At 49.4% G+C, this 15,574-nt stretch overlaps 2 protein-coding genes across 2 annotated transcripts in view; both read left to right on the top strand.

Moving 5' to 3' along the window:
- The first annotated feature begins 5,520 nt into the window (after positions 1–5,520).
- LOC117042658 (actin cytoskeleton-regulatory complex protein pan-1-like) lies at positions 5,521–11,171 on the top strand. Its single transcript, XM_033142244.1, has 3 exons — positions 5,521–6,371; positions 7,789–8,533; positions 10,183–11,171. The coding sequence occupies exons 1-3, from the start codon at positions 5,673–5,675 to the stop codon at positions 10,926–10,928; spliced, it is 2,190 nt and encodes a 729-aa protein (XP_032998135.1). The 5' UTR covers positions 5,521–5,672; the 3' UTR covers positions 10,929–11,171.
- A 3,007-nt stretch (positions 11,172–14,178) lies between these two features.
- Positions 14,179–15,574, top strand: part of LOC117042477 — a 46,244-nt gene continuing 44,848 nt past the window's right edge. The window contains exon 1 of the mRNA XM_033142023.1: positions 14,179–14,280. The gene's annotated coding sequence lies outside the window, so the exon portion shown is untranslated. The remainder of the gene's footprint in view (positions 14,281–15,574) is intronic.

Here is a 15,574-nt window from a genome sequence, read left to right as displayed (position 1 = left end):
GGGGGAAAGACCCAGAACAATGCAGGCATGCTCTTATAAAGACATTTCAAAATCTCCCTCCTGGAGTCTAGCCCACCCCCAGAAACATAATCTAATCACGGAAGAGGTGTAACCCAAGCTCATCACCCAGATGCATCACACCTACACCACACAAAATGGCCTCACACCATTTTGACTCTCAAAATGACCAAATGTTTCCCAAATGGGTCTCTGCAAGGAAGGATTTAATTGTTCCAGGAATTAAAGAAGATTACCATCTCAAAGGAATGGCCAGGCTACTGAGAAGAGGCATCAGATAATGCCTTTTTGTGTGGTGTAGGTGTGATGCATTTGGGTGATGAGCTTGGGTTACACCTCTTCCGTGATTAGATTATGTTTCTGGGGGTGGGCTAGACTCCAGGAGGGAGATTTTGAAATGTCTTTATAAGAGCATGCCTGCATTGTTCTGGGTCTTTCCCCCTGAAAATCACCTCTGTTGCAACAGCTTCAATAAGGATCAAGCTTACTAGCTGCTTTGCTTCTCAGTTTTCTCTGGTTGGCCTCTGTTTTTTACTCCTACCAATGGAGAACCTGCAAAGGACTTTGCAAGGGCTCTTGTGTACCCCATAAGGGAATAATGGCAGATTTTTTTCTTGTTACAGGTGGGTAGCCGTGTTGATCTGCCATAGTCGAAACAAAATAGAAATTCTTTCCAGTAGCACCTTAGAGACCAACTGAGTTTGTTCTTGGTATGAGCTTTCGTGTGCATGCACACTTCTTCAGATTTTTTCTTATTACACCATTGTGAGGGAAATGGCCCATCCTCAGGCAGAGACTTCTCACCTGCAGATGAAAACACTTGGCCAGCTAGGAGTCAAAATGGAGTGAGGCCTGTCTTTCTGTGCTGTTTTCAGACATGTGGCCTTATTTGTTTGGTAAATTAATAACATATATATATATATATGAAAGACCTTGAAATTCTTACAACAGTTTCCCCTTAGTATTTCCCTCTTAAAATAATAACAACAACACAGCAGTAAAGTTTACTTACCTTGTGGCTTCTATCTGTAAGGATGAGTCATGTGCTGCTGGATAAGAGGCAGGAGAGGAGGTCCAACAGAGAAGTCCAAAAGGAGAAAATGGGAAAAGGGAGAGATGGCCATGTGCTCAGCCCTTTTAAAGGGCCACACCCACCTACCTGGTCACACACAAGGGGAGGGGGCTCCAGAACAGGTATGGCAGGAAGTCCTCCCTGTCTGGAGCCACATTCCCCTGTGGGTCCACTCTAGGCAGCAGGAAAATGTTGTACTTGACTGCTTCAGTGATGGTACATCCCAAGTCCCCCTTTCTCAGGCAATACATCATACACTTATATACTCAAATTTTATTCAATTACCCAGAGTCCAAGCTTGACACGTAGGTTCTGGAAACCCTCCTTTGTCTGCAGTCATCTCCTTGGTACGGCAATAAGACAGTTGCACAAGTCCCTCTTCCACAAAGTGGTACTTCACCCCATGCGCTTTGTCCTTGCGTGGAATTTCTCACTCTGGGACAGCTTTAGGCAACTCTTGTTTGCCCTCCATCAGACTGACAGGTTCCTTTCTCACCAACCCTGATCTCATTTTTTGACAGAATTACAAGCCTGGTAGATGAAGGGAACGCTGTGGATGTAGCCTATCTTGATTTCAGCTAGGCCTTTGACAAGGTGCCCCATGATATTCTTGTAAAGAAGCTGGTAAAATGCGGGCTAGACAATGCTACCATTCAATGGATTTGTAACTGGCTGACTGACCAAACCCAAAGGATGCTCATCAATGGCTCCTCTTCATCCTGGAGAGAAGTGACTACTGGGGTGCCACAGGGTTGGGCCCAGTCTTATTCAACATCTTTATCAATGACTTGGATGATGGGCTTGAGGGCATCCTGATCACGTTTGCAGATGACACCAAATTGGGAGGGCTGGCTAATACCCCAGAGGACAGGATCACACTTCAAAATCACCTTAACAGATTGGAGAACTGGGCCAAAGCAAACAAGATGAATTTTAACAGGGAGAAATGTAAAGTACTACACTTGGGCAAAAAAAAATGAAAGGCACAAATACAGGATGGGTGACATCTGGCTTGAGAGCAGTACATGTGCTCTCAGTACCCTTTTTTGGGGTTCAGGTCAAAGTTGTTCAGCTTTTTGGGGGAGGAGGAAGGCCCATTTTTAAGGCATTCAGATCAAAGTTGTTCAGCTTTTTTTTTTAGGGAGAAGGAAAGCCCCAGTTTTTGGAGGTACAGGGCAAAAATATTGGGCTTTTTTAAGGGGAGCCATAGTTGTTGAGCTTCTTTGGGGGGAGCCAGTGATCTACCACAGATGTCCAGTGATCTACCTGTTGGACGTGCCTGCTATACTCCTATTGATGCAGCCCAGAATTGCATTGGCTTTTTTAGCTGCTGCATCACACTGTTGACTCATGTCAAGTTTGTGGTCTACCAAGAGTCCTAGATCCTTTTCACAAGTACTGCTCACACCTTTAATGGCTATGTTGCAAGCAGAAATCCATCCGGAGCAAAGCTTCACCTGTGGAGTTTCCTACTGTCATGCACCTGTTAAAGAGGCAGCAGCCTTGGCATTAGCAATCTCAGATAATAAAGATTTAGTATTACCACTCTCTGAACAAAAATGGCTGAGATCCGCTACAACTTTACCAGGTTGTAGCAGGCAGAAATCCACCAGGTGCAGCAAGGAGGTGAAGTGATAGGGAGAAACTTCCACTGTTGGATCTTTCCACCTGGGAGGGAGAGAGAACGAGGCAGCAGAAACCAGATCCAGACTTCTTTGCGTTTAGATGAGCTACAGAATAAGGGCTTACTCTGTATTCCTCGAGAAACCAGTTAGTGGGATGTAAGACAGAGCAAAGATCTCCCCTCTTTTAAAGATGGATATGAATCTGTCTTGCTGGACCCTTAATTTAACTGAATGGCAGGCAGAAATCCATCCGATGCAGCTCACGTCCCTTCCCTTGCGCCAAGACGGGAAGAAACAGCCACTACCTATTAAAGGCACAACAAGGGCAGAGAAGGGGGAGTGTGACACCCCTTAAAAAAAAAAAAAGTTTCAAACCCGCCTGCAGATGAGGGCTTACTCCAGATTCCTGGCGAGCCATTGGGTGGGATGTAAGGCAGTGCTCTTTTAAAAGCGGGCAGGCCTCTTGTTGCGCCTTTGACTGAACTAAACTGGCAGGCGGAAATCCACCCGGTGCAGCTCAACCTTCCTTACCCAGCATGGAGGTGTAATGATGGGCAGAAAGGGACCTGAGATACGAGGAAGGCAGAAAGAGAGAGAGAGAAAGTAAGTTTCCACTACCCACCCCCAATAGGTGGGTGGAGAGATCTGTTCCAAATCGGCCAGCGTTTAAACGAGGGCTCACTCCGGATTCCTAGACAGGCCAGTGTGGGTGGCATGTGAGGCCAAGCCTCCTGATGTCAGGGGCTAATCCGTCCCCTTCCTGCTTTGCTCCCTCCTCCCTCCCTCCTTCCCCTCGTGCGTGGGAAACTGGAGTCCGGATTTCCCAGGAGCTGCAGGAGTGAAGTTTGGCATCTGGGCTGGGCTGCAGGAGGGGTGAGCAGAGACAAGGCCGGGGTGATCTTATTTTGGGGGGGGTGGGAGGTGGGGAGTGAGGTCAGCTTCTTTTCCTCCTCTCCCCTCCTCCCTTTCCTCTGCCCACCCTCTCATTTTATTCCTCCCTCCCCACCATTTCCCCCTCCCATCCCTCCAAATGCACTGTTGTTGTTGTTTGTTTGTTTGCTTGCTTGCAAAAGAAAAGCAGCGGCGCGGATAATCCGCGCGTGGCATGCCTAGCCGCGCAAAGATCCGCGCCCGCGGAGACGAGTGCAGGCGGGCGCCGCTGGGGGGGTGTGGGGAGGAAGGTGGGGTCCACCGATCCCGTCCCGTGACGCTCGCCTGCCGGCTGGGGGAAGCCCGGCGCTGGCTCGCGCCCTCCGGGCATGCGCGCAGGGGGAGGCGGGGGTCCTTTTTCGGAGCATGCTCAGGTTGGCGAGTGAAGCCTCCGCGTGCCCTTAGTGGGCGCCCTCAGTTCTAGGAAGTTTCTTCCCCAGCTCCCTTGCGGTGGGGGTGGGGGTGGGGTGGTGGTCCCCCCCAATATTAATTAGTTAATTAATTACCGTAGTGATATGCAAGGTGAACTACGGAAAGAGAAGAAGGGAAGTCATTGATTTGAGGTTGTTTAAATGTATATTTTGAAATGTAAACTGGAAAATTTAATAAAAATTATGTATCAAAATTAATTCATTGCGGTGGTGGTCCCCCCAATATATATTGATTGATTGATTGATCACTCTAATAATTAATTAATTTGTATACCGCCCTGTACCCATAGATCTCTGGGCAGTTCACAACAAAATGCCACACAAAATACATAAAAATAAAAACCCAACAATCCTGGGTTGTGTATATATATATATATATATATACACACACACACACACACACACACACACACACATATACATATATATATATATATATATATATATATGTATATATGTATATATGTATATATATTTAAATGAAAGTAAACGGCAACAAAATACTCCTCGTTGACTGTGATTAGTTTCAAAGTAGCTTTAATGTTGTGTGGCTTTTTTAAATTGCTGTAACCAGCCCAGGGATTTTACGATGCAGGGCTGGTAAGAAGTTGAGTTGATGAGAAGAAGCAGAAGAAGCAGCGCTCTTTTGGTAAAAACAATAATAATGAAGTGACTGTAGTAATATTTGATCCAAGTGCCGTGGGTGACAGCACCAAATGGTGCCCTAGGCAACAACAGCAACAGAAAGTGATGGTGCTCCGTACTATTGAGAACCATGACAAAGAAAGTACTGTCAATAAGCAATGTATTACTCTTATTGTTATTTATTTATTTATTTATTTATTTGTTGCTGCTGCTGTTGACTAATGAAGCTAACTTATTCAGATAACGGCACCCCGCAAATTTCATTCAAGTGCTCTGTGGTGTTTCTGTGAAAAACACAATCTAAAATATTGGGAAATTATAATTATTGTTGTTATTAGTATTATTATTTTCTTTTATTAAGTTTGTATGCTGCCCTATACCCGCAGGTCTCATGGTGGTTCACAAGATAAAAATCACAATATAAAAACACAAAACGCATAATCAAGAATTCTTTGAAATACAGCAAAATACAAGATACGAAAGAAACCAAGCAGCAAGCATTCAGCTAAAAATCATACAGCACCAAACACAGTGCTTTACAATTGCTGCAGCAGGCGGAAAAAATAACGATAGGGACCACTGAGACCCTCGGTAATTTTCAAGAGGTCCATGTGGGGAAAAGGCTGGGGAAGCATAGCACAAATTGATGGGCCCTCTGTTGTAGTCACAATGATTAATATTTATCTTTTCTTCTTTTCTTCAGGGGGGAAAAAGCTAGCCCTCCAGGCCTCGAACATTGCCCACTGCCCTGTAAGATTCCTCCTGGTTTAAGCATCCCAGCGCCCTCTGCTTTTTCCCATGCAAATGTGCACAGAGAGATCCATGGCCGGGAATTGTTTTTGGAGACATGAGCGCCTGAGGAAAAAGGTTTGGGGGTGACGACTGGGCAAGTGTGGCCTCCTCACACCTCCCGTTGCACACGGTGCGTTTGGACGGGAAGTTCTCCCAGGAATGAAAATGGAGGGCCGGGAGTCGGAAGGGCTCAAACCATTGGCGGGGCTGGCACGGAAGGTCAGGGGCTCGCACCCGGCTCCGTTCAGGACCACGAGGGCCTTTTTCGGCTGGGCACCATCGCAGCAGGTCAAGCAGGAGCCGGATGAGGGCCTTTCCGAATGCTGGGAGACCCAGCTGGAAGAATTCCCCGAGGCGGCACGGTCCCCTCCATCCGGACGGGGCAGCAACCCGCAGTCGCCGGAACCCACCCCGTGGGACGAAGCGAAGGAGCTTCTGGCATCTTTCAAGGGAGCTGTGGAAGGATGCCGGTGGGCTCACGAGGAAGCGGTCCCCAGGCTCGTCCCAGACACTGGAAGAAGGGGCTTCAGGGCAGCGAAGGAGGAGGTCCTGGGTGGAGATGCCCCCAGCAGGGACACCCTCCGCCAGCGCTTCCGGGAATTCCGCTACCAGGAGGCCGAGGGTCCCCGGGAAGCCTGCGGGCACCTCTGGTACCTTTGCCACCACTGGCTGAAGCCGGAGCGCTTCTCCAAGGAGCAGATCCTGGAGCAGGTGATCCTGGAGCAGTTCCTGAACATCCTGCCCACCGAACTCCAGAGCTGGGTGACGGGGAGCAGCCCGGAAACATGCGCCCAGGCGGTGGGCCTGGCAGAGGATTTCCTGCAGATGAAGCAAGAGGCTGAGAGGCAGGAGCAAAAGGTGAGAGGTGGCTCGCGTGGAAGGCACCGGAAGCTTGGCGGATGATAGCCAGGTGGAGAGAGAGAGAGAGAGAGGCTGGCTGGAGAGGCTGAGAGGGGCAGCGAGGCAGGCACCTCCAGGTCAGACAGGGAGAGAACCCAGTCTGAAATCCTAGAGTCAGTGAAGACGGTACCGAACTGCATGGACCAGTGGTCTGACTTGGCAGAAAGCAGCTTCCTGTTTTCCTAAGATCAGGTCTCCCAGAACCAGGAGAGGCATGAAAAGGGCAGAGGGGATAGTAGGCCGAATCTCAGATTGCTTGGGGGAAACCCTGGAAAAATGGAGAGGTGGGGACCTTCAGCCTTGGCGGCTGCTTCATGGATGTCAGAGATGAGTTGCTTTGCTCATTAGGTCTGTTGCTCCTGTGTTGCTCCTATTTGCTAATAAAGAGCTAATTCCAGCCTACTTGGTGTGATTTACTGCTGGCTCGCTCCCGTCAATAGAGTATAGTTTTTTTATTTCTGTTGATGTAAACAGCTTTTCTGATGCATATTGTGTTGCATTGCGTTGTGTTGCATTGCATTCCCATCTGACTGGGTTACAATAAATTAAAACACAGTATGACATGTGTTTTAAGACGTGTTGTAAGACACAGTAAGGACGCGGGTGGCGCTGTGCGTTAAACCACAGAGCCTAGGGCTTGCTGATCAGAAGGTCAGTGGTTTGAATCCCCGCGATGGGGTGAGCTCCTGTTGTTCGGACCCAGGTCCTGCCCACCTAGCAGTTCGAAAGCATGTCAAAAGTGCAAGTAGATAAATAGGTACCGCTCCGGCGGGAAGGTAAACGGCGTTTCCGTGCGCACCTCTGGTTCGCCAGAAGCAGCTTTGTCATGCTGGCCACGTGACCCGGAAGCTGTACGCCGGCTCCCTCGGCTAGTAACGCGAGATGAGCGCTGCAACCCCAGAGTTGGACCCTAATGGTCAAGGGTCCCTTGACCTTTACCTTTAAGACATCAAACATTAAAAACTTTCTTATACAGCGCTGCTTTCAGATGTCTCTAAAAAGTTAGGTAGTTGTTTATTTCCTTGACATCTGCTGGGAGGGCGTTCCACAGGGCGGGCGCCACTACTGAGAAGGCCCTCTGCCTTGTTCCCTGTAACTTCGCTTCTTGCATTGAGGGAACCGCCAGAAGGCCCTCGGAGCTGGACCTCAGTGTCCGGGCAGAACCGAGGCAAGTGGAGACGTTCCTTCAGGCATGTGGGGCCAAAGCTATTTAGGGCTTTAAAGGTCAGCACCAACACTTTGAATTTTGCTCTGAAATGTACCGGGAGCCAATGATACGATACTAGTGTTTTGTTTTTTTGTTTTGTTTTGTTTTAAAAATAAACTAACCACTGAGCCGCACTTGCCCAAAGTTTCATTCCCCCTTTCTTTACAGCATGCGGAAATGACGGCCGACCCAGAGAGCTCTCAGCTGGCTGCAGAGCCTTTCTCCCTGGCGGAGTCTCTCCCAAGCCCCCCGGATGTGAACCTCCCTTCCCCGGAGCCCAGGAGGAGGCGGGACGCTTGGTCCCGCAAGGAAACCATCGCCTTCATTGACATATGGAAAGCGGAGGACGTCCAGATCGCCCTGGGCCAGCAGTACCGCAACATGAAACTCTTTGCCTGGATCGCCGACCGCCTCCGCGAGCGGGGCTTCGAGCGGGACGCCGAGCAGTGCCGCAGCCGGGCCAAAGACCTCAAGCGTGGCTACAAGGAGATAAAGTGTGGGAACCTCCACTCGGGGAGGGCGCCCAAGACCGCCCCGTACTTCAAGCTGCTGGAGCAGTTCCTCTGCCTCCGCAAGGGCATCGTCTGCGGGAAAGTGTGCGGGGCCGGCGTGGTCGAGCGGCTGGACAAGAGGCGCAAGAGGCTGCCCCTCAACCCCATGGCTGCCACCAGGATCGCCAGGGAAGCTGCCAGCGCTGCCCCAGAGGCAGCCGAGAACGAGCGGCAGTACGTCACCCCCTTGCCGCAGGCCTCCCCTCCCAAAGAGCTCCAGGGGGCGGCCGTTGAACTGGGCAGGCCAGCCCGAAAGCCGTCCAAGGACGACGATGTGCAGATCGTGGGGAAAGAGGAGCCACCGCGGGGCAGTAGTGTCCCCCTGCCCTCCCAAGAGACCCCTGCCGAACCTCAGGTGTCAAGTGAGTGGTGCTTTTATCTGTCACTTTGTGGCTTGGGCACAGTTTTTTTTGTGTGTGTCGTGTAATGGCTGTGAGGTGCGATGTCGACGTTCTCCCTCCTCTGTTGGAGGCCGCATTATTTAGCAAAATTTATATTGTGAAAAAGAAAACGGTCAATCCTCAAAGCGGTTTGTGAAAAGGATAAAACCGTGAAATCGCCAGTTAAAAGAAAAAGTTTGTTGTTGTTGTCGTTTAGTTGTGTCCGACTCTTCATGACCCCATGGACCAGAGCACGACAGGCACTCCTGTCTTCCACTGCCTCCCGCAGTTTGGCCAAACTCATGTCAGTAGCTTCAAGAACACTGTCCAAACATCTCATCCTCTGTCGTCTCCTTCTCCTTGTGCCCTCCATCTTTCCCAACATCAGGGTCTTTTCCAGGGAGTCTTCTCTTCTCATGAGGTGGCCAAAGTACTGGAGTCTCAACTTCAGGATCTGCCCTTCCAGTGAGCACTCAGGGCTGATTTCTTTAAGGATGGATGAGTTTGATCTTTTTGCAGTCCATGGGACTCTCAAGAGTCTCCTCCAGCACCATAACTCAAAAGCATCAATTCTTCGATGATCAGTCTTCTTTATGGTCCAGCTCTCACTTCCATACATTACTACTGGGAAAACCATAGCTTTAACTATACGGACCTTTGTCGTATAGTTTTGGTGTATGATGTTTTGGTATGTTCTGATATTTTCTGTAAGCTGCCTAGAGTGGCTGGAGAAACTCAGTCAGATGGAATTGGGTATAATTAATAAAATTATTCTTATTATTATTATTTGCCATATCATGAAGTTTCAGACAACAGACAACACGGTCAAACTGCAGGATGCATACAAATAACACAAACTGTGAGAGTATTCAATCACATACGTGGAGTCACTTTCTCACTATGAAAATGCAAATGCTCACTGTGTACACTGCAATTATTATTATTATTGTTTAAGAAGAAGTCCGTCCCTCGAAGAAACGATAACAGTGAAACGGGGATAATGCAAGCTAGCCGCCCGTCGGAAAACAGACGTGGACGCCTAAGAGACCTGAGCACCTTATCGCATTGAACTTTTTGCACATCGAACATTGCACTTTTGGAATCTTAATTGCCTCTTTTGAGACATTTGTACGTGTTACGGATTATATCCCCTCTGGTTGTGTGTATATTTGGCCAAACTGCCGGAGGCAGTGGAGGATAGGGGTGCCTGGCGTGCTCTAGTCCATGGGGTCACGAAGAGTCGGACACTACTGAACGACTTGACAACAACATATATATGATTGAATACTCTCACAGTTTGTGTTATTTGTATACATTCTCCATATCATGAAGTTTATCTGGTGACATATTACGATGTTGGAAAGCAGATAATTAATTGCCCAGCCCTGCTGTGGAGGAACCTGGTCCTGAGCTGCATTGGGTATTTTAGTGCCAAAACCTTGAACTTGCCCCAGTTTGACTAAAGATCCTCATCCACAATAGTTACACCAAAATGGCATCAGATAAGATGTGTGTTTTGTGTCTGTGCGCGCCTTCTCCTTTAGGCCTCGAATGTCCGTGATTCTATGACGAGGGCTGATGGCTGTGTTTTCTTTCCTTCGCTCCTCCTCCTTCCTTCTGTCTTTCCGCAGACGCTGCGGAGGAGCCGAGGAGGCTGACCGCCGGCAACGTGGAGCGCATGCGCTTCCGGCGGGAGCGCAACTGGCGGCAGCGATTGGACTCCACCCGGCGGCCGGCGGATCCCTCCTCCTCCCCGGCGATGGCGTCCTCCTCCAAGACGAACGCCGACCTCGTGGACGCACTGCGGCAGCTGCACCAGCAGGACCTGCGGGCCTTCGAAAACACCCGGCAGGAGGAGCGTGCCGAGGACAGGCGGGAGAGGAGCCAGGAAAAGCAGGAGCGGGAGGAAGACCGCGCCACCACTCACCGCATGATTGCTGCCATCGAGCGCTCCCACCAGACCCTGGCCGACCTCATGGGCAGGCAGACCTCCGCCATGGAGGCCATTGCAACGGCCTTTTCGACACCGAGATACCCCTCTCCCAGCCTCTTTCCGGGGTTCAGCCCCCCATGGTCTGCCCAGCAGGCTGCTCCCAACTCTGGGGAGAGGCAGGCCAGCGCCCCCGGGAGCAGCACGATGCCCCTGCCTTCCCCCACTCCTGACGAACCCGGGATGCACGTTCCTGCCGGCGCACAAGACTTTGCTCCGGGACCCGACCCAGCACCAGGCCCCCTGTGTCCCTCCACCAGCCTCGAGCCTTTCCCTCCCTTAACGAACCCAAGTCCCGGAGATGCGCCGGCCACCTCGCTGCCAGCTCCCGCCACACACCCCAGCGCCACTTCGAAACAGAGCCAGAAGAGGAAAAACTGTGACTGAGTGACACTTTGCAGCCCCCCATGCTTTCTCGTCTGACCAGGTTGTTCCCCCCACCACCACCCCACTGCCATCCTGTTCCATTCCTTTTCCTTTTTGATTGCAATCTGTGGAGTTTGTCATTGTTCCACCTTCACGCCCGCCTCACTTTCTTCCCTCGCAAACGATGCTGGATCGTGCCAAAGGGGGTCTCTGCAGTCCGGCATACTGGCCAGCCAGCTGGGGAACACCCACCGAAAGAAGGCTCAGGGCCTGTGGGACAAGAGGGAGCAGACTGGGGAGAGGAGGTGTCGGAAGCTGAAGGGGTAACAGGGCTTAGTGAGCGGGGAGAGTCTGTGGCAGAGAGAAGCCCAGAATCAGAGGCAGAAGCTGAAGCAAGAGGGTGGGAGGAGAGAGGACTCTGGCTGGTGAAGAGTCCTGCTGCAACAAGTTCCCTTCCCCTTTGGTCTCCCAGAACCAGGAGAGGCATGAAGAGGACGAAGGAGCAGCTAGCTTTATACAGGCACAGTCTCTGATTGCTCGGAAAAGGCTCTGGAGAGGAGGGGAGTTAGGTAGACATGGGGGAGGCAGGGACCATCAGTCCCAGCAGCTGCTTCATGGAGGTGAGACCTGCTGGAGATCAGTTGCTCTGCTCATTAGGCCGGACACTCCTGTGCATATCCTGTTTTTACTAATAAAGAGTTAACTCCAACTTGCTTGGTGTGTTTTACTGCTGGCTCACTCCTGGAAGGACAGATCCTGAAGCTGAGGCTCCAGTACTTTGGCCACCTCATGAGAAGAGAAGACTCCCTAGAAAAGACACTGATGTTGGGAAAGATGGAGGGCACAAGGAGAAGGGGACGATAGAGGATGAGATGGTTGGACAGTGTTCTCGAAGCGACTAGTTTGGCCAAACTGTGGGAGGCAGTGAAAGATAGGCGTGCCTAGCGTGTTCTGGTCCATGGGGTCACGAAGAGTCGGACATGACTGAACAACACTCCTGTCAATGCCTCAGTGCCCGCAGAGCAAAATCCGAGAGCAACAGGCCTACACTCCCCATTCGAGAGCAACAGGCCTACACTCCCCATTTCTGATCCCCAGTGACTGGGTATTCAAAGGCATATTGCCTCTTGACAGGGCTAGTTGCCACAGATAGTCTTACCCTCCACAAATTTGTCTAGTATTCTTTTAAAGCATCCGAGTTGGTGGCCATCGCTGCTTCTCATAGGAGCATATTCTCAGCCTGTCTGCTTTTTAATAATTATTATTTCAGTCACCAAGTTTTCATCAGCATAGGAAAGTGATATTGGCATGATTAGAGAACTTCAGCTCCTGTTTTTTGTTTTTTTAACCCCAGAAAGCAGGCTTCCATCTTATTTGGAAAACTTTTTTATGCACCATCATAATAGTAATCTTTCAGTGGTGTGCATAAAGAATAAATTTACTAATGATACACACACAAAATCAGCCACTTTACTAATAATACACACATAAAACCAGCCAGGTTTTCATTAATTGATTTAGAAAGATTAGTAAGCTGCTGAATCGAATTGCCCTTCAATCGGTGCATATCAGGGATGGAGAGCCTGTAGCCATTCAGATGCTGCAGAAATCACAGAATTGTAGAGCTGGAAGGGAACCCAAGGGTCATCTAGTCCAACCCCCTCAGTACAGCTCCCATCATCCCTGACCATTGGCCATACTGACTGAGGCTAAAGGGAGATGAAGCCCACCGACATGGGGAGGGCCGCATCCCTAGTGTATAAAATTTGTAGGATAAAACACAGCTAAAAGCCGCAAAATTATTATAAGATCAGTATTCGTAGAAGGATCAAAATGCAGATGAAACCAGCAAAACCTTTAAAAGCAACCTAGGTGACTAAATCGGGGTGGCCCAACTTTTCATACCAAGTGGGCTTCACAAGTACTACAGGGAACCTACTGTGTGGGTGGAAGCAAGGCCAAAATCACATGCCCCTCTCTGCCCTCGTGCTGCCTTCTCAAAGCTGGCTAAACAAGAGACCAGGCTCTACTTAATCTATGTGCCTAGTTAGATTTTCATCTTTTGAATTTTGTTCCGTTGTTGTGACTGTTTTCTCCCTTTTATGTGCAGCAAAACTGCTTGCACGTTTACATAGCTAAGCGGGGTTTGGTATGGTTTCAAATCTGACAGTGGAATGCATGTGGAGATCCCTGCATTGCAATCATAGAACCTTAAGTGTTGGAAGGGACCCCGTGGGTCATCTAGTCCAGCCCCCTGCAATGCAGGACTCTCAGCTAAAGCATCCATGTTAGATGTTTTATCGTGTTTTTAATATTCTATTGGGAGTCTCCCAGAGGGGCTGGGGAAACCAAGCCACATAGGTCCTCGGTCCTGTATACCTGAAGGAGCGTCTCCACCCCCATCATTCAGCCCGGACACTGAGATCCAGTGCCGAGGGCCTTCTGTCGGTTCCCTCACTGCGAGAAGCAAAACTACAGGGAACCAGGCAGAGGGCCTTCTCGGTAGTGGCACCCGCCCTGTGGAACGTCCTCCCATCAGAGGTCAAGGGAATAAACAACTACCTGACATTCAGAAAAAACCTGAAGGCGGCCCTGTTTAGGGAAGTTTTTAAACTGTGATATTTTAAATGTATTTTAATGTTTGATGGAAGCTGCCCAGAGTGGCTGGGGAGACCCAGCCAGATGGGTGGGGTACAAATAATAAATTATTATTATTATTATTATTATTATTATTGGTGCATAGCTGTCAACTTTCCTTTTTTGCATTGGGAAACGTGGGGTATTATTATTATTATTATTATTATTATTATTATTATTATTATTATTATTATTATTATTTTGGGGTTGTGCTCGATGACCCTTGGGGGTCCTTTCCAACTCTACAATTCCGTGATCCTTTGGAATAAGAGAGAGAGAGAGAGAGAGAGAGAGAGAAAAGCATCCAGACTTTTGTGCAAAGCTGGACATTGCAACAAAAAGATGGAACTTTGCAGCCAATCGCTCCGCCCCCTTTCGCTTCTGGCCCCGCCCATCAGCGTCATGTACTCCCCAACCCCATCTCTCCAGGGGTCCCAGCAGGGAACCCCGAATGGTTGGTTTGCTTTGCCGCGAGGCGCGCGAGGGGTTAAAGCGACAGAGTGCGCCGTTGCTAGAGAGGCCGGGGCGGGACTCGAGAGCGAGGTCCTGGGGGAGGACCTTTCGGGGGCTGGCGAGTTCCTTCCTGTGGCGGGAGGGGGAGGAGAAAGAGGGGGGGTTGCGAAGGTTGGGGGGGAGGGGAAGGTTCGCCTTCTGAATTGTGCATCCAGCTCCCAGGGATCTGTGTTTTGCACCCACCTTGCAAGGAAGGATTGCAACCTTGCAATCTTTGCAAAAGGTGAGTGACTGATGGATGGAGGAGAGTTGGGGAAGAGCTGGTGCATGTTGCAATTATTATTATTATTATTATTACAGATGATGATTAAGGACAGAAATTGCAAATAATGATAATAATAAAGGGGAGACTTCAGCCAACCATCCGTGCCTGAATGATGTAAGGATTCCAGCAAGGGTGGTCATTTCCACAGAGGGGACAAAGAGTCTTGTGTTACCTGGAAGGCTAACGATTTGATGATGGACGGTGTCTGCTTCGGGGATACTGCAGCCCGCTTCATTAGATGCACGATATCTTATCCTGGAATGCAATGCATTTGTGTCCCTGCAATGCTTCCCTCCCACACTCCAGATTATAGCCTATAGGGGAACTTGCTTCTGAGTAAAGATGCACAGGGTTGCGTGCGATGTCCCCAGTCTGGTGTGGTGCGGGAGAGTGTGGGCTATCGAGCCAGGAAGGTTTGAGGTTTAAATACCTGCTCGGCTCTGAGGATTGCTGCCTCTCCGTCTGGCCTGGCTTCAGGCGGGATTAAATGAACTGTGGAACTGTCAGCAGGAAGGGACACCTGGGTCATCTAGACCAACCCCCAGCAATGCAATAATCTTTTGTCCAATGTGGGGTTCGAACCCACAACCCTCAGGTTAAGAGTCTCATGCTCTTACTGAGCTATGTAAAAGGCTCATTGTTGATTATTAATCTTTATTCATTACTAAGGATTCTTATGAACGGGCTCTGCATCTAGCTAACTTGTTCCACCAGCACAAGGATTTCTACGTGGGGAGAGCAACACCCCCCTGCACACTTCCCATATCTGAAGAATAAGGCGGGGGGGGGGTGCTCCATTGCACAAGTAAAAGTAAGAGCTGTTGGACAGTGGAATTTGCTGCCAAGGAATGTGGTGGAGTCTCCTTCTTTGGAGGTCTTTAAGCGGAAGCTTGTCAGCCATCTGTCAGGAATGCTTTGATGGTGTTTCCTGCTTGGCAGGGGGTTGGACTGGATGGCCCTTGGGGTCTCTTCCAACTCTAGGATTCTATGAAATACTTGCGCTGATGAAATGAATTAGTTGGATACATCCCAATAATAGTAAAAAATAATAATTGTAATTATTAACTTTTTTTATTACAATTGCTTTATGAATTTCCTTCTAAACCACTGTCTCAAGACGATCTACACACAAAATAATTAAAAACAGTTGAAAGACACAAAACCAACATTAAAAAAAAGACTAAAAGACTCTTAACACTAGTCAAGCAGCCAAAAACAACAACCCCTAATGCTATTCCAGGTTGCATCAACG

This window comes from Lacerta agilis, chromosome 2 (genome assembly GCF_009819535.1).
Source record: "Lacerta agilis isolate rLacAgi1 chromosome 2, rLacAgi1.pri, whole genome shotgun sequence".
Classification (NCBI taxonomy): Eukaryota; Metazoa; Chordata; class Lepidosauria; order Squamata; family Lacertidae; genus Lacerta; species Lacerta agilis.
This window is presented reverse-complemented; position numbering and strand designations above follow the sequence as displayed.

Coding starts and splice junctions, on each gene's coding strand:
- LOC117042658 (XM_033142244.1), top strand. CDS start 5,673: ATGAAAATGGAGGGCCGGGAGTCGGAAGGGCTCAAACCATTGGCGGGG. Junction 6,372..7,788: donor CTGAGAGGCAGGAGCAAAAG/GTGAGAGGTGGC, acceptor CTTTCTTTACAG/CATGCGGAAATGACGGCCGA. Junction 8,534..10,182: donor TGCCGAACCTCAGGTGTCAA/GTGAGTGGTGCT, acceptor GTCTTTCCGCAG/ACGCTGCGGAGGAGCCGAGG.